Here is a 24,169-nt window from a genome sequence, read left to right on the forward strand (position 1 = left end):
ACTAATTTACCTCTAAATTCAAAGCTCATTTTATTGAATTTTAATAATTAATTATTTATTAAATAGAAACATAATTTTCAGTTTTTTTTTAATTTGTGTTAAATGTGTTAAAATGACACTCTATGTGAAATAAAAAGTGTATTAATGTACAACGAAGTACCATTAACATGCAAATATTTATAAATGAGTTTATATAAGGGAATATATAGGAAAACACACAATATTTATTTTTTGTTGTTTTATCAAACTTTTATTCGTGAATTTTACGACATGCATATATATATATATATATATATAAACGCAAAAAGTTACATATGCATGCATTGGTCAAGTGAGTGTGCCACTTTGTTTCCAACTCATATGCCATAAAGCTATCACGTGGAGAGATCTTACAAATTACTAATTAAGATCCAGCTAATTACAATTTACAAAACTATGTATCTTAAGTGATTTTAATTCTTGACCATGATGAAACGTAAGCATATTTTAGACTATAGATTAACGTATAACAAAATGATTAAGTTTATATTTTATCTAGCTCGATGCATTTTTTATACATCCACATCTCACGAATCAGATAATATGTTATCGGAATTTTTTCCCTGAATAACGTAATTTCACAAAGTGAGATAAAAAAAAAAACATAGCATATAGTAAAAGAATTAAATCTTAAGAAAAGGTAGTGAAAATAAAGAAGAAAATGTATTTCTTCAAAGACTTGATCATGCATGAAGCCAAAATGATGATATCATTGCTTAGTTGTTACTATAAGAGCATTTCGAGAGTTCTCGATGATTTCCTTAAATTAAAATAACGAAAATATGAGTATACTTGTTTATATACTTTTATTTTTAAATAAGAAACATTATAAAATTCTTTTTTATATACTATTTTGCCAATAGTATGACTGGCTGGATTTATTTATCGTTTAAAATTTAACTACATAAAAAAAAATCATTATATAATATCATTTTTTGTTACTTTCGCTATTGGAGATGTTCTAATTAAGCTAATTACAGTATTAAAGATTAATTTATAAATTCAGATGATCTAATTTACATAATTACAGTTAATTTATAGATACTTCCGGCTGGTCAATATGCATATCACTGATTTTTCCAAACCTCAAATTCATACATAAAGACACTTGATCCCAAAGGAAAATTTTACCGGTTTTTAAGGTAGAGATCAATCGGATATAAAACCTGAAACAAAGGTTTTACGAAAAATTAATTAATCAATAGTTTAAAAATGTATGAAGGCTAAAACTCTTATGTGTGAAAAACATTTGAGATAGTAAAAAATCAGATTTGATGAACTTGTAAATCCTCTGAGATTGAATCTCTTACACCATCAAGATTGTCTAAATCCATATCAGGATCACATACAATACATACGACCTGTAAAAAAAGATTGGTCATATCGTAAATGATTATTATTGGAATCTCAATGTATCTGTGAAGAGGACCCAATGCCCATTATAAACATATGTTATAAAAAGAGAAAGTGAACCAAAGACACCCAAGTGGTCGTGGAAGCATTATCTAAATCCTTTTCATTGCATCAACAACAGCCCATGTGTTTTTATTATTGCAATTCTTCATGTCTCAAATATCAACTAGGACATTTATTTTCTTGTTTAGAAAATTACATTAATATCATTTGGAATTTTATTATTTTTCGTTTTCTTATGTTAAAAATTCAAATATGAGCTATGAATGGCGTTACATTTTTAATTGGTTTTTAACTTTTAAAATTTGGTCTTTGCTGTCGATTTGAAAGTCAATAAAATTTAAAATCAAAAGAAGAAAAAAAACTTTATCTCATTGAAAATAGAGGCTTATTGTTCAATATTGTCTAAAATTTTGGGGTAACAAGGAAAGGTTTTCTGGAGAAAAAAAAACATCCTCCAAATCATCTTTTTTTACAGTTTTATCTTACATCTTCAAAAAATGCAAATCAATCTTACAAAATAAAAAATAATACGCAAGTTAAACCTTAAATGTATCTTTTAAATGTTTTCACGGCGATAATATACATTTGATATTTAAAAAATGTGGAGGTAGATTTAAAACTCTCTCACACAAGAATTTCGACTGATATATTATTTGTTAATATTTTACAAACTTTCTTTGCTCATCTCCTTAATTATAAGCTAGGATTCACTTCTCCTTAAAACGAGCTAACCAAAATTTCTTATTGCGCAGAACATATATATATATAATAATGTGTTCTTGTATAGATCTATCCTCCGTACCAACTGTACTGTGTATTTTTTTTTGTCATTGTATATTTAAGGAAAGAATAGTGAGCATGAGAAACAAATTAATAACTAATATAGTGCTTAACTGATATTAAAAGTCTTAATAAAAAAAGCAGCAAAAACTTAAACTAAACGAGCTAGCTAGGTTCATGCATAAACGAGTTAGTGACACCATATAATGAAAAGGATTATGACAAAAAAATTACTTATTTAATTATCCAGTTGATTATGGAGTTAGTGGGCCGGTTCCGCAAAAACATGCCACAATTATGAAAATTGTATGTTTAATACACACAATTTGTAGATAATATAATCAGAAAAAAAAAGTTAAACGGGAAATATTCTATGTACTCTAATCACAATTTGTTTTGTTTTGGTCATAATAAGATCATATTGGACCAACGTGTAAGGATATTGACCAAGTCCAATTCTAATTAGGTGTCATTTTGGGACTTGCACTATTGACTATTGAGCGCAAAGGCCTTTCTCGATCGTGTTATAATTTAGCTAACGAATTGAAGAAAATGATTCCTCTAGTAAAAAAAATGATTATTTGGGATGAATGATCATATTGTGTTGAAGGCATAATGACATGTACAGTAATATTGTGGTTGTATAGTAATCAGAATATCTATACAACCCAAAACATAAGAGGAAAGCCAAAGAAGCCATTAATTCCTAACAGATATTGTAAACTCGTCATCTGTGGGATGCTTTCCAAAGACCAATGAACACACCAAAACCAAAATAGTCTTGGAAAATAATGTTACAATCTAAGTAGCACTGAAATAGATACGAGAACTACAAACGGAAACGAGAATAAGCAACAACAAAGTAAAAATTCATAGATACGGGTACGACAAATGTACATTGATAAAGATATATAACAAAAGATATTCATCCTTTCAGTGAGAAGTGATTAGAATATTATAACACACATTAAAAGTCTAATTAGTGTCATAAGGAAAAGCCCATTAGCCTTTGTGTTTAGAGCTTTTATCAAGATAGATTTTATATATAAGCTTGTGTAGTGTGAGGAATAAAAGTATCTTTGGGAGTTGCCTTTTGTGGTAATTCTCTTCTTAATCTTTGTAAGAGATTATAATATAAAAAAAGAATATAATAATCAAATATTATAGTACAATTGTTTGGTTTTCTCTTAGAAAATAATTTAAAATATATATATATATATACCTTACTTTCTCACGCAATATATTCCAATTAGTCTTATATCTCATCTATATTAACATTTTTGAAGTATCTTTTGTCTTCTACCCTTTTAATTTGTGATATTTTCATAATTAACCCCTGCCATTTGATTAAATATAAAAAGTTTAAGATGAATTTTATAATTAAATCATAATAAAATTGCAAAATTAGAAATCAATATTTATTACATTTAACAAAATTTCCTAAAATCTCTCCCTAATAAATCAAATATTTCTTCAACATCTTTATATGATCTTATTTGTTTTTAAATTTATATTATTACATAAACATATGTATAATAAAAAATAAATTTTTTTTTGCATATGTTGCAATTTGAATTTTTTGAAACGGATGTATATTGCTCAAACGATACAAAAATGGATGTACTAACATATTAATGATAATTGTGTAGCACGGGTCATGTGATGGCGGGTTTTAATTTACATAATTATGATTATAGATATTTTTACGGGTTGTCTACTATATTTTAACTCATAAAATATTTTAATATGGAATTATACTATGTAAATAAATATTATGTCAATATCATTTCATTATTTTAAATATTATACTTATTTAATTAATTTGATCGAATTACGATTATATAAAAAATAAATTATCATATAATATTCTACGAGTTAAATCATAAAATTAACAATCAAAATATAGTTGTACACTCTTATATACCAAACAAAATTAATAAAAAGAATACATTTTAGGAATGTCGTCCCGCGGTGTACCGTGAACTCAAAATCTCAAACCCAAAACATTGTTTTCCATCAATTTTTGCAAAAACAAATAACATATCTGTTGAAATTAAGTGACGAAAGTGATTGGTAAACGAAATCGGATGGTTGATAATCAAACTCAAAACCCGGCGGGTCGGTTAATAATGGAAACCGAGTTTATTGGGGTTTTCCGGGCTTTCCCGGTTTTTTAACACTGCGGTTTTAGAACTAAACCCAAACCAAAATACTAATCAGGATTAACCGGTCCGATCGGCGGGTCTTGTCCGGGTCTGAAAACACTGGATTTTGGTAACAACCTCAAGTCTCTTTCCCTTTTTCTTAGTTTCCTTACACAATAAAGTTCCTTCATGATATATCTCATTTCGTAGCTTACCTATCTATCTTAGTAAAGATTGAATCTTCCTTGTTTTGCGATTGTCAACTAAGAAAAACGTTTACAAAATAGAAAAACATGAAGAGATGTAAATATGCTTATGATAAGAGTCTTGGACTGAATGCAGATATCAAAATTTCCATGTTGTCAAATTGACAAATTCTTTTAGATTTGAGTATTTTATGTTAGACAATAGTTCTCGAATCATATGATTATTGTAGTTCTAATTCAAATCTAGCATTACTAAAATCAAGACATGCAACTTTTTCCTAGAAAAATGGTAGGTGTGCGTTACTTCTCAAGACATATTACACTTTACAAAAACATTTTGCAGGTACCCTGCCTAAGTAGTTGATCATTTACTGTTTTGTGGTACTTGAGTAGGTTTCATGTCAAATATAAGAACTCAACTCTAATAACAGTCCAATGTACGTGGATGTGTATCATCAAATGTCAGGATAACTAAAGATATCTTTCATCTGCAAATGTACTAGTACGATTAATGCTGTTTAATGTGGTAGCATTGTGTCAAAAAGTTAGAAACACACATTAGAAGCGACCTTGTGGCTAGCTTCATGAAGAGCCAAGCCAATATAGATTCAATTCATTGCTCTGCAGAAAAAAGCATGTCCCTCTCCTTTAGAAGTACCACTCTCAAAACCACAAGTATATGTTTATGTTCCTCAATTTCACAAGTTTCTACGCCACATTGCGATATTGATGGAAGGCATAACATACAAAACTAAGCTCAGAAAGAGTGAATTGGTTACTTGACTAGACATAAGAGATTCAAAAGTATCATAAATTGATTAGATATACAAATGTATTTATATCTAAACCTTTCCTACACACTCAAAAGTGGCTTTGAGCTACAACACTTCATTGATGAACTTTTCTGTGAGTTCTTTAGGAAGTCCCATAACTGTATCAACTCCTCCCATCACCGAATCAATAAAAGGCGAAATGAGAGGATGCTCCAGCGTTAAACCTCCAGCAACCTTGTAAGTTATCGCATCATTAATGAGATCGTCGATAACTTGTTTCGGTATCTCATGGAAATAAACCTCTGCTTTTTCCCATCCTCCTCTTCTAACTCCAGTTTTCAAGTTTCTCACAATAACAGAACTCACAACGCCACCATGCGACCCCGAATAGCCTCGGATAAACTCGAGAGCTTCTTCTTTACTGGTTGGTTTTTCTCTAATGACACCTTTGTACACAACAACAGTATCTGCAGTAATCAATAGAGTTGGTTTAGGATCTTTCGCAAACTGGCTTTCACCTCCTAGTTTCGATATAATCTCGTTTTCCTTGGCTTCAGCAATAGCCACAACCAAATCTTCAGGCTTGTCTTTCCTAATAGCTTTCTCATCGATATCCGCAGTCACGATAGTGAAATCATATCCCATTTCAGCCAGAATCCGCTTTCTCGCCATGGATTGAGAACCCAAAATCAGCTTAAACCCTTTCTCCATCGCTTTCTTCACCATTCTACAGTTACACTATTAACAGAAAGAGTAAGAGAGAAGAAGAATTAACAAACATATTAAAACACACACCAAACAACTATTTTTCCATCATGACTCTTCACAATGAATAGCCTTACATTAATCCAACAACAAAATGTCACACAAAACACATCATAATTAGATGCTAATTACTCAATATAGATTACTCTAGTTAGCTATTGACACCAAATCACACAGTGGAAAATTCCTCTCCATGGTCACTCATAGTGGTCTAAGAGTAAGAATACAAACGATAAGACCACAGACAAAGAAAGCAAAAAAGCTAAAACTGCGTTGAAACCACCACACTTGGCTAAAAGCTTAAAAAAGTTTGATACTTTCTCACATCTACAGATCCTGATAAGAGTAATCCTAAAAGAAACATGTTTTGTCCGGACGAAGTTTGAGGCAACATTATCCTATACCATGTTGTAAGAAAACACTAAAGATTCAAACTTTCAGATATTAGGATTACTCAATATAGATTACTCTAATTAGCTATTGACACCAACGCACACAGTGGACAAGTCCTCTCCATGGTCACTCCATGGTGGTTCTAAGAGAAAGATTACAAACGTTAAGACCACAGACAAAGAAATCAAATCGTATAGAAAGCTAAAACTGCGTTGAAACCACCACACTTGGCTAAAAGCTTAACAAAGTTTGATACTTTCTCACAACTACAGATTCTGATAAGAGTAGTCCTAAAGGAAACATGTTTTGTCCGGACGAAGTTTGAGGCAACATTATCCTATACCATGTTGTAAGAAAACTCTAAAGATTCAAACTTTTCAGATCGATACAAGAAACAGAACAATCAGAAAAGAAAAGGCAAAATCCATTTATGAAAACTCTCCAATTGAAGTTCACATCTCACTGATGTATTCACAATCGCCGTTATGATTCACAATGAGAACAATGATCCAATAAAAACACTCCGGATTATAAAAAAAAATCATAAGAACAGAAATAGGGATTTGAGATAGAGTAGATTCAAACTCACCGAGAAAAGATTGCTTGAGAGGTTGAAGATGAAGATTGAGATGAAAGAAGAGGAAAGCTCGAACGAAAGCTGAGAGAAGCAAACATATGGCTGTAGTTTTGGCTGATTAATTTTCACTTTTTCTTTGGGCAATTTCTAAAAAACTACAAATATTGATTTTTTTTCTATAAAAGATAATATTTTTAGTTTTTTTTTAGCACAGATATTTGTTTTTTCAAAAATTTAAATTCATTTTTTCAAAATTATAAAAAATTAAAATTAGTTTTTTACATTCAAATTAAACTTTAAATTCTAAACATTATGTGTTAAAAAAAAAAATCCTAAACATTAAAACTCTACCCCTAAAATCATAAATATAAACTAGTCAACAAAAACATAAGATAATAAATTCTGCACTTTCAAAAAAATCAAAGTTTTATGTTTATGATATTTTTGAAAAAAAAAAATGTAGTATTTTTGTAAAAGTAAAAAACTTATGGTATTTTTGAAAATAATAATTTAAAGTGTAGTATGCTAGCTAGGACATTTCTCTTTTCCTTTTATCATCAATTTTTTTTATTTTCACATCAGTCTAAATTTTATTATTGATAACGTATAATATATTTGAAGAAATATATTCTTAAACCGGCGGAAAAACTAAAATTTTAAATATTTATGAAAGGAAGGCAAACAACATATACTAAAAAAGTAAAAATTTGTATTATATATATTAGAAAAAATCGACACAGTGGAATCATGCTAAGCCTCATGAGGAATGCTATCATTAAGAGTGAAAAAAATTCTCTATAGAATACAGTCTAACATTTAGGCCATGAATGTTTTGTAGTTTTTAAATAGGTTTTAGTTTTTAGTTTTTGGTTTTTGATTTTTTTTCTAGTTTTTTATTTTTGCTGTACATTTTAGTTTTTGAACAATTTTGAAAAAAAATAATATAAAAATTAAATAAAAAAGAACCACGTTATATTTTGTAGAAAACCATAAAAATTGGGTTTTGGATTTTATGAAGAAAGTAGTAAAATCTCCTACAATCTGATTTTCCTAAATTTTAGGAAATCTATTTTGCTAAAATCATGAATAGCTTATTTTTTGGTTTTTTAGAATCAAAAACTGAAAACTAGTCTAAAATCTACCTGCCATTCAAGGCCTTAGATGACTCAACTTTCACAGACGATCGGTAGTGGACGAGAGCTAGTAACTCAAAGTGCTCTCATGCGATTCACACTACTAACGTAATTGTACGTCGTCGAAGAGATGAACATTTACCGTGCACATCACCTAATCCAGACTACCGTACTGGCTAACAATCTCCATGTGAGACATAATGTGTTGTTGTTGTCCGGATACTACCAAAGATTGTGATAATTGTTATTTGTTTTATATTTTAGTTTTTTTTTTTTTAAATGTAATATAACATAGTGAAATTTCATTAACTAAAATAAAAGAGGATGAAGTATTGCTTACTCATTTGTAAAAGTTATTTTGATTTTCTGAATTTAAAGTTAGGAAAGAATCCAAGTCATTATTACAATTTCAAGTAGATATATAGTTTACTGGCTCGACATCCCCTGATAAATCTTTTATCATATTAAACCTTTGTGGAAGAGTTTTAGTTCCACTTTGAAATAGGTGTATATTTGGAATGTAATACTACAATACTTGCAACTAAATGTCTAATACATAGTGTCTCGCCATGACATTCGAAAATTGAAAACTTTTTTGGATTATGACAATAGTCTATTTGGTTATATCAATAATTATAATTTAAGACGAATTATAGAAGTACCTTATCTCTTTATTTTTTCATAACTTTTTGGTTGGAAATAATTTTAGGGAATTTTGTGGGCTATGCCACTTTTAAAACTCAAAATTGTAAAATTGCCACTTTCATTAACTCTTTTCAAAATATGCCATAATGTTACTGTCTGCAGCCGCGAATTGACGATTGTGCCCTCGCAGAAAAAGACAAAAAAAAACGATAAACAAAATCAAAATAAAAAAGATATATTATCCACAAAAACTGGTCCACTAGATCTGATCCACCATAACTAATTCGAATCTAGTCCACCAAAATTGGTTCGTCGAATGTTGTCCATCTATAGAAAAATGAATCTTGTCCACCATAAATGTATCACTTGTTTTATCATCTGGTCCGTCGAATCAGATCCATTAAAACTGTCAGCCGGAACAAGTCTATCATAACTAGTTTTTGTCCGCCGGAAATGGTTTATCTTGTCCATCGTAACTGGTCTATCTGGTCCGCCGGAACTGGTTATAGTTCGTCGGAACTAGTCTGCCAAATCTGGTCTATTGGAACTCGTCTATCTAGTCTGTCAGAACTGATCCATCGAATCTGGTCTGCGAGAATTGGTTATAGTTCACCAGAACTGACTATGGTCTGCCGGAACTCGTCCGCCGGAATTCTGGTTGAAACTCGTCTGCCGAAGTTCTTGTCTGTTGGAACTGGTCCGCCGAAGTTCTGGTCTGTTGGAACTGGTCCGCCGGAATGAGTCCGATGGATCTGGTCTGCCGGAATAAGTTCGCTGGATCTGGTCCGTCAGAAGTAGTCCATTGGATCTGGTCCGCCGGATTTCATCTGCTGGATCTGGTCCGCCGGAATTCGTCCGCTAGATCTGGTCCGACGGAATAGCTTGTTGTTGGAAGAAGAAAAAGAAGATGAAGAAGAAAAAGAGATAATTATTGAAAAAGAGAAAAATTAGGTTTTAGAGATTTCATTGATGAGAGGGCATAAATGTCTTTCTTCATAACCCTTGTGGCAGGCGGGAGAAGAAAAAAAATAAAATGGCAGTGGATAGAAGATTGGGTACTGTACATTGCATAATATATAATTTTCTCATAATTTTACTAACCTTTTTTTCTTTAATAATAATTAAGAGGTTTTTGACTGAAACTCATATATCCCTTCAGACTCGAACAAAACAAGTTATAGAGTTTCTTCCCAAAGAACACTTGAACCGACATCCTCAAGACTTTTACTTGGTTCTTGGTTTAGTTTTTCTTCTATTTTCCGTATTCTTAAAACATTATAACGTACGATTTAGCCTATCTTTAAAATCATGTTTAGAAAATTTTTATAAGAAATTTCTTTTAATAAAAAATTATCAGTCTTGTGGTAAATGATAAATTTACAAAAAAGAAAGATACCAAAACATCATGAATCGAGTATTGTTCCCTACGAATATAAGGATTCGGCCAATAATCTGACCTTTTATGGCCCAATGTTTAAAAGAGAAAAAATAAATTATTTCCAAATTATACACTTTCAACAAGTGATGTTCTAACTCAAAATGTATAGATAAAAGAAAATGGTAAGTCATTATACTAAAAAGACTTCATTTATTTTTAGACAAAACGTTAATAAACAAAACAATTACACAAATCAAAAACTAAACATCAAATTATCATTAGTTTAAAAACTATAAAGAGTTAGTCAACAAACGAACGAACGTTGGGACAACTACTACAATACCACAACCAATAATAATACTACAACCGTAAGAGGGACGCAGGCATTTGCAAAACACACTCGCGATAATGTGATGGAGTGAGATTCACGCGCTCTGAGATCTAAAACGTTGACTCTTTTAAATTCCCTTTAATTAATTAATTACTTTTCGTTACAAGTTTCCCATTTAATTACTCTAACTTAAATAGCTTTAGGGGATTCGTAATTTAATTTAAGGCAACGTAAAGTAAAAGGAGTTTAGGGAAAAAAGTTAATTTCAGGAAACAACATTTAATAACAGGCCTAACGTGTATTAATTAAAGGAACATAAATGTAAGTGATTTATTGATTTAAAATTTTTTTAAAAAAAATTTATGACAAAACGTAGAAATGAAGCTGTTTAATTTAAAAAGAAATATTATGACAAATAAATAAAGTTGACTAAATTAGTTAAGTTATTACTTATTAGGTTCGGAAATAACACCAAACTCTAAGTTGACTCGATAAATTCAAGTCATCAAAACTGAATGAATTTTAAATGTATCTACTTAAATTACCCAATTTTAAAAAATGGACATTATATCTGAACCCTAAAATAAATTATATAAGAAAATTAGTAATATTTAGTTTTAATTTTTTACAAAAGATTAAAAAGGAAAAATTATCCCAAATAACCAAGATTTCTGAAATATATTATTTATATTTGCCAAACCTATTCTTTTTAAAAGCAAATTTTGTTAAAAATGAACAAAATTTTATTCTTTTTTTTTTTTGTCAAATAAAATCAACTCTAAATCTATCCAAGTCCAACAAATACCCGAAGCAAAACTAATCAAGATAACCATAAAATCCGAATGAAAAATAATACTTTTTATCTTAATTATCCTAATCTGAAAAAAAATCTAAACCGAATCAAAAACCTATTCTTCAATGAGCTTTCCCCCAACACTAAAAAAGTCAATAAATTAAAAAAAAAAAAAATTTCATATCACATTAACAAAACATAATTATCTAAAAAGAGGTCAAAAACAAAATACATTTATTTTCTTTAATTTTTTTTTGGTCACCTTATTTTCTTTAATTTAAAGATTAAAATACATTAGAAAAAAACAGAGAAATAAAAATATAATTCCTCACAATATGCCAATCGTCAAATAATATCACATTAACAAAACGTAATTATCTAAAAAGTGCTCAAATACAAAACATTTTTTCACATTTATTTTCTTGTTATTATTCTTTTAGCAAACATTTATTTTCTTACTTGACTAAAATACACTAGAAAAAAAAAAACAAAAAATTAAAAATACAAATCCCCACAATATGCCAATCGTCAAATAAAATCACACCTTTTCGCCACGTAGCATATAACAAAAGTCACGTAAGCCCTTCCTCCTATACATTTAGGACCAAACTCAAACTCACTTCTTCCCCCAAACACAAAATACAGAGAGAGAGACTCCTCTCTAACGTGCGCATCTCTCTCTCCCAAAAACTTATCCTACGCCGCACCACCACCATCTCCATCTCCGGCGAAGAAACCACCACCGCCATGGGGAAAGGCCGTGCACTCTCCGACGGGGTGATAAAAAAGATCATCCTTTCATACACCTATGTAGCAATCTGGATCTTCCTCAGCTTCACAGTCATCGTCTACAACAAATACATCCTCGACAAGAAGATGTATAATTGGCCATTCCCAATAACTCTCACCATGATTCATATGGGTTTTTGCTCTTCTTTAGCTGTGATACTCATCAAAGTCTTCAAAGTCGTTGAGCCAGTCTCAATGTCTCGTGAGACTTATCTCAGATCCGTTGTACCAATCGGCGCGTTGTACTCACTCTCCCTCTGGTTATCAAACTCTGCTTACATCTACCTCTCTGTTTCCTTCATTCAAATGCTCAAAGCCCTTATGCCTGTAGCTGTTTACTCGATCGGGGTTTTGTTAAAAAAGGAGACTTTTAAATCTCAGACTATGACTAACATGCTCTCGATCTCGTTTGGTGTTGCTATTGCTGCGTACGGTGAAGCTAAGTTTGATGGTTGGGGTGTGTTCCTTCAGCTTGGTGCTGTTGCTTTTGAAGCTACGAGGTTGGTTTTGATTCAGATCTTGCTTACTTCTAAAGGAATCAACCTTAACCCTATCACTTCTCTCTATTACGTTGCTCCTTGCTGTTTGGTTTTCCTCTCTGTTCCTTGGATCTTTGTTGAGTTCCCTGTTCTTAGAGACACTTCGAGTTTCCACTTCGATTTTGTCATATTTGGAACCAATTCTGTTTGTGCTTTTGCTTTGAATCTTGCTGTGTTCTTGCTCGTTGGAAAAACCTCTGCTTTGACTATGAATGTGGCTGGTGTGGTTAAAGATTGGCTCTTGATTGCCTTCTCTTGGTCTGTGATCAAGGACACGGTCACACCTATCAATCTCTTTGGGTATGGTCTTGCCTTTTTGGGTGTTGGGTATTACAACCACTGCAAGTTGCAGGCTTTGAAGGCTAAGGATGCTCAGAAGAAGGTTCAGGCTAATGATGAGGAAGCTGGGAAGCTTTTGGAAGAGAGGGAAACTGAAGCTAAACGAAACGAAACCCAAGATTGATCTGAGAAGATCTGATTCAAGAATGCAATAAGAGCTTCAATGGTTACAAATGGTTTTGGAAGAGATTTTTGGATTTTGCTTCTTCATAGGTATGGTTCATCATTGTCGGTGTTCTCGTTTACGGTTTTAGTTTTGCGATTTATATTGTTTTAAGTTATGGATCATTTATATTACATAGCAATTTGATGGATGTTTTAAAAGGTTTCATGAATCTTTTGAAACTCCATTGTATCTTCTTTTGTTTCTTACTTCCTCTTTATGACATTTTACCTTTGTGGGTAAACAGTTGTTGTAGTAGTAAACTTTTGTTAAATGTCAAATTTGAAATTCCCTTTACCATTCTATGTTGCAAGTCCAAGGGATGGTCAATGCACAAGAAAGTTTCGATATTGTATTGGTTATGTGGGATCTTTAGGAAGCAAGATCCACAATTTCAGGCAATAAATAGTCATACCGACGTTACACTATGATGTTACATCATCATATGATTGCAATGGTCTCATTTAACCTCTCCAAAGATCTTTCTTTAGAGTGTAGGTCTAAGTTTGAATTGTCACCTCAACAAGTTTCTGTCTTAGATAAAGAGACAGGCCAAATAGGTTCAAACAAATCACGGATTAGGGTTTGCTCAACCAAACAAATATTTTGGGAACTTCCAACACATTCGGATCTACTAACACTCGATTGGCATATAAAGCTTTGTTTGGTTCCAGACCAGAATTCCTAAAGCATGCATTGGGTTGTCGTTTTGTAACTCTTAAACTAGCTGCCCCTGACTCTAGGCAGAAATGTTTTGTTGCTATTTGATTTCATTTGGTACACGTCCGATCAGATTTCAAAACTTTTACAACACATTTCTATTTGATTTCAAGTGTGATCTTATATTAGCCCAACTGGTATACTAATCTTACTATTTTGTTTAATAACTTTGAGCGAAACCAAAGACTAAATCTACAATGTTTATTGGAAATTGGAAACAAAAAGAATCTAACCTGCTACATATCAGACTCAAAACGAAATTTCATTAGTCCAAATAGACTGCACCAAACAAAGTTACATCAGATACGTAGTCACGGACCGGACCACATCAAGTTTGGCAGATTGGCATTCTAATTTTGACATATATCAAGGAATCATAGATGTCCCTACAGTTATGAATCTATGATTTATGGAAATGGTGTCTTTCCAAGCTACATTATCGATTCTTTGGATTTAACACCCGGAAACGCTTAATTACTTGGCTTAAATCCTCGTCTAATGAAGCTTCAATGGACCTGTTAAAAGCTTATTATGGCTCAAGTAGTGGTCTACACATTATGGCATGAAAGAAATGCTCGAATCTATACAGTTATCTCCACTCGGTTGAAGGTCTGCTACCCTTTCTTGATAGCAGAATCCGTAACACTTGCTTTGCTAAAAGGCATTTACTGAAATTTCAAGACATGTTCAAGTAGTGGTTTTGAGGCTCTCCTCTCTAATTTATTATGCTCTTCGGAAAAACGGCCAAAATCAACCTTAACAATTTGTGGCATGCATTTCTATACCAAGATTTAATGAATGGTCGTTTCTTACCCGAACTGACAATATTTTCAAATTTACAACCCCAACTTATAACCATTAGGCCAAAAACAAACTTTGATTTTGATGGTTTTAGTCTTACCCGAGTTTTGTAACATGCTGATTCATCTTCTTTCTCATCGTTGATATCGGTGTAAGGTTGACTGAAATCATCTAAATCAATGTTGATTTTGGTCTAATAATATATGAAATTATAATTGTAAATTTAGATATTTTATCAGTTTGTGTATGAAACCACCATCCATTGAGTTTGAATATGAAACATTCGGCAAAATGTCTGGGTTGATTTTGACCGTTTTCGCTTATGCTCTACTATATAATTCGTGTACCGGACTTGTTCACCTTAGAACAAAATGCATCAGCTACATGTTCACGGAACGGACCGGACCACATCGACCATGGAGTTTGGCAAATTGGGCATCCTAGTTTTGACATATACCAAACTCCACTAAACAAAATCTCTACGGACACTAATAAGCCAAGTCATCAATCCAATAAACGGCTCACATTCCACCACGTGGCTCTCATATGAATCGCCACGTAGACGACACCTATTAATACCGTTCTAATTCATTCTTCTTCTCCGTTTCCGGAACAGTAGCTTTAACCGTGATCGGAAGTTTCAGACAATACACGGAGAGTCTGAAGCAAAATTATGCCTAATGTTTCTCAGATCTCTACTGTTCTACGTCTAAGGTTTTATTCAAGAAGACGAATCTCTAATGGCTTACACTTCGTTGCTCGTTCCTATACCACCACCACCTCTGATCCTCCCAAACCATCAGGTACGTATGGTCTGAGATTACACAAAATTATGCAATTGGGTTATACTGAGATTACACTATTATGCAATTCAGGTCCACTAACGAGTTACACTAAGCTAGTGGAGCAAGGGAGGCTACAACATGATCTGTACCAAGAAAAAGTTGTTTCAGCATTTGAAAATTTGTTTGGAAGATTGGAACATTTCGAGAAGGAAATGGAAGATTATCATGTAAAGTATTAATTTTTTTGGGGATTTGGTTCAGTTCTTTGCATTGTATGTGTAAAGTTTGGATTTTTATTTTCAGGTGAGGTTAGCAGAGTGGGAGAAGAGAAGAGAGGAAGAGCGGCGAAAGCTAATGGTGGAAGAAGCTGGGAAGAAGGAAGAAGATGGTATGTGGGCATCTATGAATAAGCATGGTCAAAAGCTTTTGGGAAGATGGGTGTTAGGGTGAGGTTTTGGATCAATGGCATTGTCTTTAGTTAAAGTTTTTGTTTGTTTCTTCTTTTGAATATGGTTTGTTGGGGAGTGTTTTAGGAGAAGACAGATGAATGTAGAACCTGGAGTTGGTAAATGGGTGTCGTATCTTAACCGAGAGAGAAAATTGGATTCAATTGTCGGTTCTCGTCCCGCAGTACCACCAGCTCCGAAAGGATTATATATCTATGGAAATGTAGGATGTGGTATGTTAATGGATGCTACATTATGCTATTATTGATTCCTTTGTATAAGTGTTTACCGGATAGCGCGATGAGGTTTATTAGTTGAGACCATGTTTTGTGTTTTGTTTTTATGTAGGCAAGACTATGTTGATGGATATGTTTTATGGAGCTACTGATGGGATGATTAGACATCGACAACGGTTTCACTTTCATGAAGTGTGTGAGCTTTTAGAGGTTTCTTTATGTTTTTGGTAATGTAAGTTAATATAAGCTTTGATATTTCTGTTTCATTGGTCTGTAGGCTATGTTGAAGATAAATGAGCAAATGCACAAGTATTGGAAGGAGAATGGTGCTGAAAAGGCATCGCAAAATAGCATTTCAAGCTGGATTATGAATCTTCCTGTTGATGAAAAAGTTAAGGAATGGCTAGCTGGAGAAGAGTTTTATAAGCAGCAACTCCAAATGAAACATATTCTTCCAGCTGTGGCTGATAAGTTTCTCGTTGATCAGCAATCGAGTAAAAAAGGAGCCAGCATCCTCTGCTTTGATGAAATCCAGGTAATTTATGTACATAAAGAAACTACAATATCCTATTCATTCATCTAAGAATAGATTGTTAACTATAAGAAAGTAATGAAGTGTTTAGAGCTTGGCTCACTAATTACTAATGACTCAAAAGTCATAAAGCCAATTTTAGTGTCTACAAGGGCTTAGATGAGACTGGACTTGATATCTTTTGGCCTTATATGAAACTGGAAATAGTGTTCATTCTTTCCCATAACTTGGACTTTCTTGCATCTTCTGTTACAGACAGTTGATGTATTTGCTATTGTGGCCTTATCTGGAATTATGAGCAGATTGTTGAGTACTGGAACTGTTCTTGTGGCCACCAGTAACCGAGCACCAAGGGAGCTGAATCAGGTTTCTTTATATTCTTCTCTTTAAGCCTTCTATTGTTCAGCAAAAAGGTCTCTTTAACTGATTACACAGAGTTTTCGCGCTGTCACTAATTTTCTTGCTAATGTTGTTGATACAGGACGGAATGCAGAAGGAGATATTTGATAAGTTTATTTCTAAATTGGAGAAACATTGTGAGATAATCTCAATAGGAAGTGAAGTAGATTACCGCCGAGTTGCAGCGAAAAACTCAGTTGAAAATGTGAGAATCACATACTCTTTACTTTGTTTACTGTTTTGTTCTTTGCTTCTGTGTGATGAAACTATAAATGTGCATTTATAGGTTCACTACTTATGGCCTTTGAATGATGCTGTTCTGGAAGAGTTTGAGAAAATGTGGAGACAGGTCACTGAACAGCACGGCGGAGAAATAACTTCTGCAACTCTCCCAGTGATGTTTGGAAGGTACTAATGAGAGCAGTGGTTTTTTCATTTTGTTATAGATCAAATTAAATCACAATGATTTTTTCGTTTTTGGATGTGTATCCATCAGAACAGTAGAGGTTCCTCAAAGCTGTAATGGAGTGGGAAGATTCACATTCGAGTATCTATGTGGTCGACCTGTAGGTGCAGCAGATTATATCGCAGTGGCTAAAAACTATCATACAATCTTTATCTCTAATATTCCAGCAATGAGCATGGAAATACGCGACAAGGTATAATCGAAATCAAGATTTTGGTTTTTGAGATCTGTAGATTCCTTTCCTCTAAGAGCTTTTGATGTTCTCAGGCACGTAGGTTTATAACCCTTGTCGATGAGCTATACAACCACCATTGTTGTCTTGTCTCATGCGCGGAGACACCTATCGATGAGTTGTTTCAAGGAACTGCAGAAGGCACGCTCTTTGACCTGGAAAGGTAAGAACACACAATTGCCTAGTGAGCAATTTTTTTTAATACTGTTCAGGTTATTTGGTTTTCCCAGCTTTGTTGAAAGGTTTGGTTAGTTAGGTTTGGTTTAATGCAGTAACGGCTTGATCATTTTGATTTGGTTTTGGAAACTTGCAGCTTCCAGTTTGAGACAGAGACAGAAGATTCAAGATTAAGGCGAGATGTACTTGCAGAAGGTAGTATAAGTGCAGCTGGATCGCCTTCTTCAATCGTATCAATGCTTTCCGGCGAAGAGGAAATGTTTGCGTTTGCTCGAGCCGTAAGTCGTTGTTTCTCACTTTCTTCTATTCTTTTCATCCGAAACAACTGGTTTATAGTAGTTGATAATTATGTTAAAACGGTGCAGGCGTCGCGGTTGATAGAGATGCAGACTCCATTGTACCTTGAAGGAGTTCGTTTCCTGCATCCTTATTTCCATCAGCAGAAGTAAAAAATTCAGTTATAACCAAATGAATAATTGAGACATACATTGATTTTTTCAACTGTGATTATTGTTTGGCAGAACTGAGACCAACCAAAGGTTTTATAATCTTTTGCCTTTATACTAAACTATAAAGCGATTCATGAATAAAAATGTTCTTTTAACTTTTGATGTTTCCATCACAAAACGACTGTACTTTGAGTAACTATTTTGATGTTTAGACTAATCTGTCAAGTAGATTATGTTGTACCCCAAAGGAAATCAAAATAAGTAGATTATCTTAATCAGTGACTCAATTGCTCCAAGAAAAGTAATTTGGATGTTATGATAAACGCACGTGACTGTTATATGCACCTACCAAGGAGTCCATTGACATTTTGATAGAGTTTGGTTGCGTATGATGTGTGCGCATGCCTTTGTCATACCATTTGAATGAATCAATTCCGTAATGAAATATATTGATGATTGGTTATTTTAGAAAAATAATAATGAGGGTTTAGTTGGTAGATGACTAGTTTTGGACATTCTAGTATTCCATTTCTCTCAATTGTTGTATGCGAAATTCCCCTACTCGAAATATCTGAAATCCGACGGAATACCAAAATGTCCACGACTAGTAATCTACCAGCTTACCCTCATTATTATTGCATTATTAATCTACCAATTGAGTAAGGAAATTTTTTTTTTCTTTATTGCATTAACTTTTATGAATCCAAAATTTTCAACCATTTCTCTCATGGATTTCTCAATAACTCATGGATTCACCTTAATCATGAAAAAAATTAAATCCATAATCTCTTTTATCTTTTTGCATATAAGAATTGATGCTTTAGGTGAAGATTTCATATCAAGAGCACAATTTATCATTTCTTAAACTGTAAAACTGAAAACAATTATACATAAATAATAGTATTTGCTTAAATTAGGAAATTGGTTACTATAATTACACAAAAAGACCTAATACTACAAACTCTAATAATTTTACCTTTTCTAGTTCTTATCCTTTATATTATTTTTGGTAATATTCCCTAAAAATATCTCATCTAATTTTTATTTGGACGTTTAATACCTAATGTTTTTCCGATTTTACCTTCACTCATTCTTATTTATAATAAATATATATATTTTTAGAAAATAGTAATATTAAATAAACTAAATGTAAAAATAAGAAATCTTTTGGTTCCTCCTAGCAGTTAGCCGAGATTTCATTTCCGACGAGATGTTCAAAGGGAAACATCTATATATATATATATATTAAATAGGTTTAATGTGTTAAATTCAACGGAATTCTAGTCTTTTGAGACCGCGAACCTCTCGATATTAGCCGTAATTCTTGCGAGAATAACCGAAATTTTGTCGGAAATGAAATATCGACTAATTAGGAGGAACCAAAAGTTTTCTTATTTTAATTTTTTATTTATTTAATTATACTATTTTCTAATATATATATATATAATACATAATTAAGAAATAATATAATTTTTTTTCCAATTGTAATCTTTTACCCTAGTTTTCTCTCTACTGGCGATGGCGGCGGCGACTATACTCTAGGGAAAAATCCCGACAATGAGTTCGGTGGATCTACAGGATTTGGAATGGTTCTGTTTGGGGAGAATCGGGCATATCTCTTGGTTCATCATTTCGGCGATTTGGGGATTTCAAGTAGCAGATCCGATTCGGGGAAGATTATGGGTTTCCTTTTGCGTCTTGCGATCGGATAACGAAGGAAAGGAGATTTGGGAAATCAGTTTTGGCTCAAGTATTAGCAGAAGGCAAATCCATCGGATTGGGGAACAGATTGCTTTACCTGATCTTCTGCGATTTCATGGGCGTATCGGAGGCAAATTAAGGATTCGATGGGGTGGTTTTTGGAAGGTGGATTCCAAAGGCAATATCCTTTGGCTTGATCTTCTTCACGGCAACGGTGTATTAAAAGGGTGGTTTTGGTTCTTCTATATTCATCACAATTCTCGTATCATCCTAAAGATAATTCTTCTCGTTTCTTATCTCGGTCTTTTATTTATTTTTCACACACTCATTATGTCGCAGAGTGCTCTCGTGAAACACGGTGCTCCGGGGAAGAAGGTGGTGGAGCAGGTCCCGAAACGGAAAGTCAAGGTCCCTTTTTTCGACAATGCGGCGCTCATCGCCGGATACTCCAAAACGGTCATTGGTCGCTGCATGAACCCAAGGAAACAAGATTTGAAGACTCTGCTCTTTATGCTTCCCCGCATTTGGCAGCTTGAAGATAAGATTGTGGGGGTTGATCTCGGTCTGGGAAGGTTCCAGTTTGACTTTGAGAGGGAGGAAGACATCGACGAGGTGCTTAAGATGGAACCGTTTCATTTCGACCACTGGATGCTTTCACTTGTTCGGTGGCAACCATCGATGGACCCGGCCTATCCATCAGCGATCAAGTTCTGGATCCGAGTATTAGGAGTCCCTCTTCAGTTCTGGGTGGATCCCACTTTCCGGTGCATCGGGGAGGATCTTCGGAAGGTGGAAGAGATTGATATTAACGCGGGTCGTGTTCGGGTTTTGGTGGATGGTTTTAAGCCATTATGTTTCGAAACTGAGGTGGAGATTGAGTCGGGGATTGAGTTCTCGGTATCGCTTCGGTATGAAAGGCTATTTGGTTACTGCCGGCTCTGTTTTAGCTTATGCCACGATGAGGACCATTGCGGTTTGGTAGTGCAGGAGACGTCAGTGCGGTCTCCACCAGCTTCCAGGGATGAGGGTGCTCGCCGGAATCATAGTTATAAAGGGGCCACTGGGGTGGAGAGAAGAAGAGGATCTGAACGTGGGGCTGACCACGACAGCAGCCAGAGAGGGTCTCATAGGGGACGAGAAACTGGCGAGGTGCCTCGGGGTGATGGTGCCCGGAAAGGGGATGGGACTCAGGCTCTTGCTCATCGCAGCCGGTCAGGCTATTACCAGGGTGAATCGTCTTCTCGAACCCGTAGGTTTACTAGCTATGCGGCTTTCAATGGTCATCGAAGAACAGAGGTTGACCCGGTGACAGGGGAAATTGGTATCGTGGAGCCTCATGAGCGACAATCGACTTCCTCTCAGGTCAAGAAGGTGCAGAAGGCTTTGTTCCAGGAAGTAATTCAAGAGGAGGTTGCTGCGGAAGAGGCTGATGTGGAAGAGGCTGCTCTCGCTGGGAAGGAGACACAAAATGAACTTCTGCAAGCTGCGGATGCTTCTGGGCAGACTGGTGTAGCTGTGGAGGAGCAAATCCGAGAAGGAGTAGCCGCGTCCCATTCCGAGGAAATGGTTCCGGTGACGACATCGGTTGAGTTTGGCCTGTCAGTCCCGGAGATGGAGGATCCTATGGCGGCCCAAAGTCTGGAGGTTGTGATTGATCTCGCAGGAGTGGTTGCAGCTGAAGATATGGAGACTGAGGAGGTTGACGAGGCTTTCAGTGAAGACTTTCAGACTTCGCTGGAAGAGCTGGTCCTTGAGGAGGTACGATTAGAGGATGGAGTCAAGATGGATCAAGGGGTCGATAAGGCAAGGCGTGGGAAGGGTGTGGCGTTGACTGGGGCTAGTTCCAAGAAAAGAATAGCCCATATGGTCTCTACTCCGAGAAAGCGGTCTGCCCCAAAGGTCACAACACAAACCGAGGAAGACGGTAACCCGAAGAACCGAGACATGGATAAGGGGGGTAATGGTGGACCTAAACCACCAAAACCAAAAGGTGGTAAATGAGGATACTTAGCTGGAATTGCCAAGGGTTGGGAAACAAGGCGACTATCGGTTATCTTAGGGATCTATGGAAACAACATCGGCCGGATTTTCTTTTTCTTTCGGAAACTAAGCAATCTTCTTTATTTTTAGAACAATTTCGTTGTCATTTTGGTTATGATAGTGTAATCACGGTTGATCCTATTGGTTGTAGTGGTGGTTTGGCTCTTTTCTATAATAATAATATGTTTAATGTTTCAATTTTATTTAAGTCTAATCGGTTAATTGATATTGAAGCATTTTTTAAGAATCATGTTATTCATATGACCTTTGTGTATGGCGATCCGGTTACTAACAAGAGAGATTTGGTTTGGGAGAGGATCACAAGAATTGGTTTACACCGGAAAACTTCTTGGTTTCTAATAGGGGACTTCAATGAAATAACGGGGAATCATGAGAAACGTGGTGGTAAGTTACGGCATGCCTCCTCGTTCGTTGATTTTAATGGTATGATACGGAATTGTGGCTTGTTGGAGTTCCCACATTTAGGTGATTGGCTATCTTGGCGGGGGTGGAGAGACAAAAAGCCCATTCGATGCAGACTGGATCGGGCTATGGGGAATGCGGATTGGCATGATACTTTCTCGGACTCTGTCATTGAATATTTGCCTATGGTTGGTTCGGATCATAAACCTCTGGTTGCTTTTGTGGATCAAAAACAGGTTCGTAAGCGGAGATGTTTTATATTTGATAAAAGATGGATTGGGAAAGAGGGTCTTTCTGAGGCAATTAAAGAAGGTTGGAATGATCTTTCGGGGAGGGGTTTGGCAGGTTTTGTTGATAAATTGGCTCATTGTCGGCATAATATTTCAAAGTGGCGGAAGAACCAAGTACCTTTTGGGCGAGAGTCTATTGAAGATTTAAAACAAAAACTAGCGAAGGCCCAGGATGATGATGCTTGTACACCAGAGGAAGTTTCTTCGTTGTCGGTCCAGTTGCGAACTGCTTACAAAGATGAGGAGATCTATTGGCAGCAGAAGAGTAGGAACCGGTGGATGCGTGTTGGGGATAGAAATTCAAAATTTTTCCATGCACAAACAAAAATGCGGCGAGCCAGGAATCGTTTAGTTGGTCTATTTGATGAGAATAATGTATGGGTATCGGAAGAAACTGAGGTGTGTCGGATAGCGGAGGATTATTTCACGAAACTATTTACAACTTGTAATCCTACGGGTTTTGAGGAGATTCTAGGGGAAGTACAGCACGTTATCACGGAGGATGTTAATGCAGGCCTTACAAGGCAGGTAACGGAGGCAGAGGTGAAGAGTGCTCTATTTATGATGCAGCCAGATAAAGCACCTGGACCGGACGGAATGACAGCTCTATTTGTCCAAAAAGCATGGACTGTAGTCAAGGATGACCTGGTTAACTTGGTTAATTCATTTTTTAGGGATGGCATTTTTGATAGTCGTTTGAATAAAACGAATTTGTGTTTGATCCCGAAGGTGGAGCGAGCCACTCGAATGACGGAGCTTCGACCAATCAGTTTATGTAATGTTGGGTATAAGGTAATCTCGAAAGTTTTGTGTCAAAGGCTAAAAATGGTACTCCCTTCAATCATCTCGGATACACAGTCTGCATTTGTAGCGGGCAGGTTAATCTCGGATAATATTTTAATAGCTCAGGAAATGTTTCATGGGTTGCGTACTAATGCTTCTTGTAAGTGTAAATTTATGGCTGTTAAAACAGACATGAGCAAAGCTTATGACAGAGTTGAGTGGGCGTTTCTTGAACGCTTATTACGGAAGTTTGGGTTTTCTGAAAAATGGATCTCATGGATTATGTTTTGTGTCACTTCGGTAGAATATAGTATTCTTATAAACGGTCAGCCGCAAGGACTTATTAAGCCGGGAAGAGGATTGCGGCAAGGGGATCCGCTATCCCCGTATCTGTTTATTTTATGTACAGAAGTTTTAATTGCAAACATACGGTTGGCCGAACGGAACAAACGGATAACTGGGATTAAAGTGGCCAATAGATGCCCG

General features: G+C 34.8%; 3 protein-coding genes across 4 annotated transcripts; 2 read left to right on the forward strand and 1 right to left on the reverse strand.

The window, feature by feature from the left end:
• Window positions 1–5,317: 5,317 nt before the first annotated feature.
• On the reverse strand, window positions 5,318–7,202 carry LOC17890308 (maf-like protein DDB_G0281937). Of its 2 annotated transcripts, none has more exons than XM_006294801.2 (2): window positions 7,106–7,202; window positions 5,318–6,085 (listed from the first exon to the last, which is right to left on the reverse strand). In XM_006294801.2, exons 1-2 carry the CDS (start codon window positions 7,189–7,191, stop codon window positions 5,464–5,466), a joined length of 708 nt encoding a protein of 235 aa, XP_006294863.1. In that variant the 5' UTR covers window positions 7,192–7,202; the 3' UTR covers window positions 5,318–5,463. The 2 variants fall into 2 exon arrangements, with proteins under 2 accessions (XP_006294863.1, XP_006294864.2); XM_006294802.2 differs by having other exon boundaries at window positions 5,318–6,096; window positions 7,106–7,194.
• Window positions 7,203–11,987: 4,785 nt separating this feature from the next.
• Window positions 11,988–13,503, forward strand: LOC17887595 (probable sugar phosphate/phosphate translocator At2g25520). The gene has a single exon (XM_006296094.2). The coding sequence runs from the start codon at window positions 12,121–12,123 to the stop codon at window positions 13,162–13,164; it is 1,044 nt and encodes a 347-aa protein (XP_006296156.2). The 5' UTR covers window positions 11,988–12,120; the 3' UTR covers window positions 13,165–13,503.
• A 1,842-nt stretch (window positions 13,504–15,345) lies between these two features.
• LOC17888743 (putative ATPase N2B) lies at window positions 15,346–18,603 on the forward strand. Its single transcript, XM_006293828.2, has 13 exons — window positions 15,346–15,527; window positions 15,600–15,736; window positions 15,813–15,955; window positions 16,043–16,188; window positions 16,304–16,383; window positions 16,469–16,726; window positions 16,979–17,089; window positions 17,205–17,327; window positions 17,409–17,530; window positions 17,619–17,781; window positions 17,856–17,983; window positions 18,134–18,275; window positions 18,363–18,603. Exons 1-13 carry the CDS (start codon window positions 15,398–15,400, stop codon window positions 18,444–18,446), a joined length of 1,767 nt encoding a protein of 588 aa, XP_006293890.1. The 5' UTR covers window positions 15,346–15,397; the 3' UTR covers window positions 18,447–18,603.
• The last annotated feature ends 5,566 nt before the right edge of the window (window positions 18,604–24,169 follow it).

This window comes from Capsella rubella, unplaced genomic scaffold (assembly GCF_000375325.1).
Source record: "Capsella rubella cultivar Monte Gargano unplaced genomic scaffold, Caprub1_0 scaffold_4, whole genome shotgun sequence".
Classification (NCBI taxonomy): Eukaryota; Viridiplantae; Streptophyta; class Magnoliopsida; order Brassicales; family Brassicaceae; genus Capsella; species Capsella rubella.

Coding starts and splice junctions, on each gene's coding strand:
- LOC17887595 (XM_006296094.2), top strand. CDS start 12,121: ATGGGGAAAGGCCGTGCACTCTCCGACGGGGTGATAAAAAAGATCATC.
- LOC17890308 (XM_006294801.2), bottom strand. CDS start 7,191: ATGTTTGCTTCTCTCAGCTTTCGTTCGAGCTTTCCTCTTCTTTCATCT. Junction 6,086..7,105: donor TCTCAAGCAATCTTTTCTCG/GTGAGTTTGAAT, acceptor GTGTAACTGTAG/AATGGTGAAGAAAGCGATGG.
- LOC17888743 (XM_006293828.2), top strand. CDS start 15,398: ATGCCTAATGTTTCTCAGATCTCTACTGTTCTACGTCTAAGGTTTTAT. Junction 15,528..15,599: donor TGATCCTCCCAAACCATCAG/GTACGTATGGTC, acceptor TATGCAATTCAG/GTCCACTAACGAGTTACACT. Junction 18,276..18,362: donor TGTTTGCGTTTGCTCGAGCC/GTAAGTCGTTGT, acceptor AAAACGGTGCAG/GCGTCGCGGTTGATAGAGAT.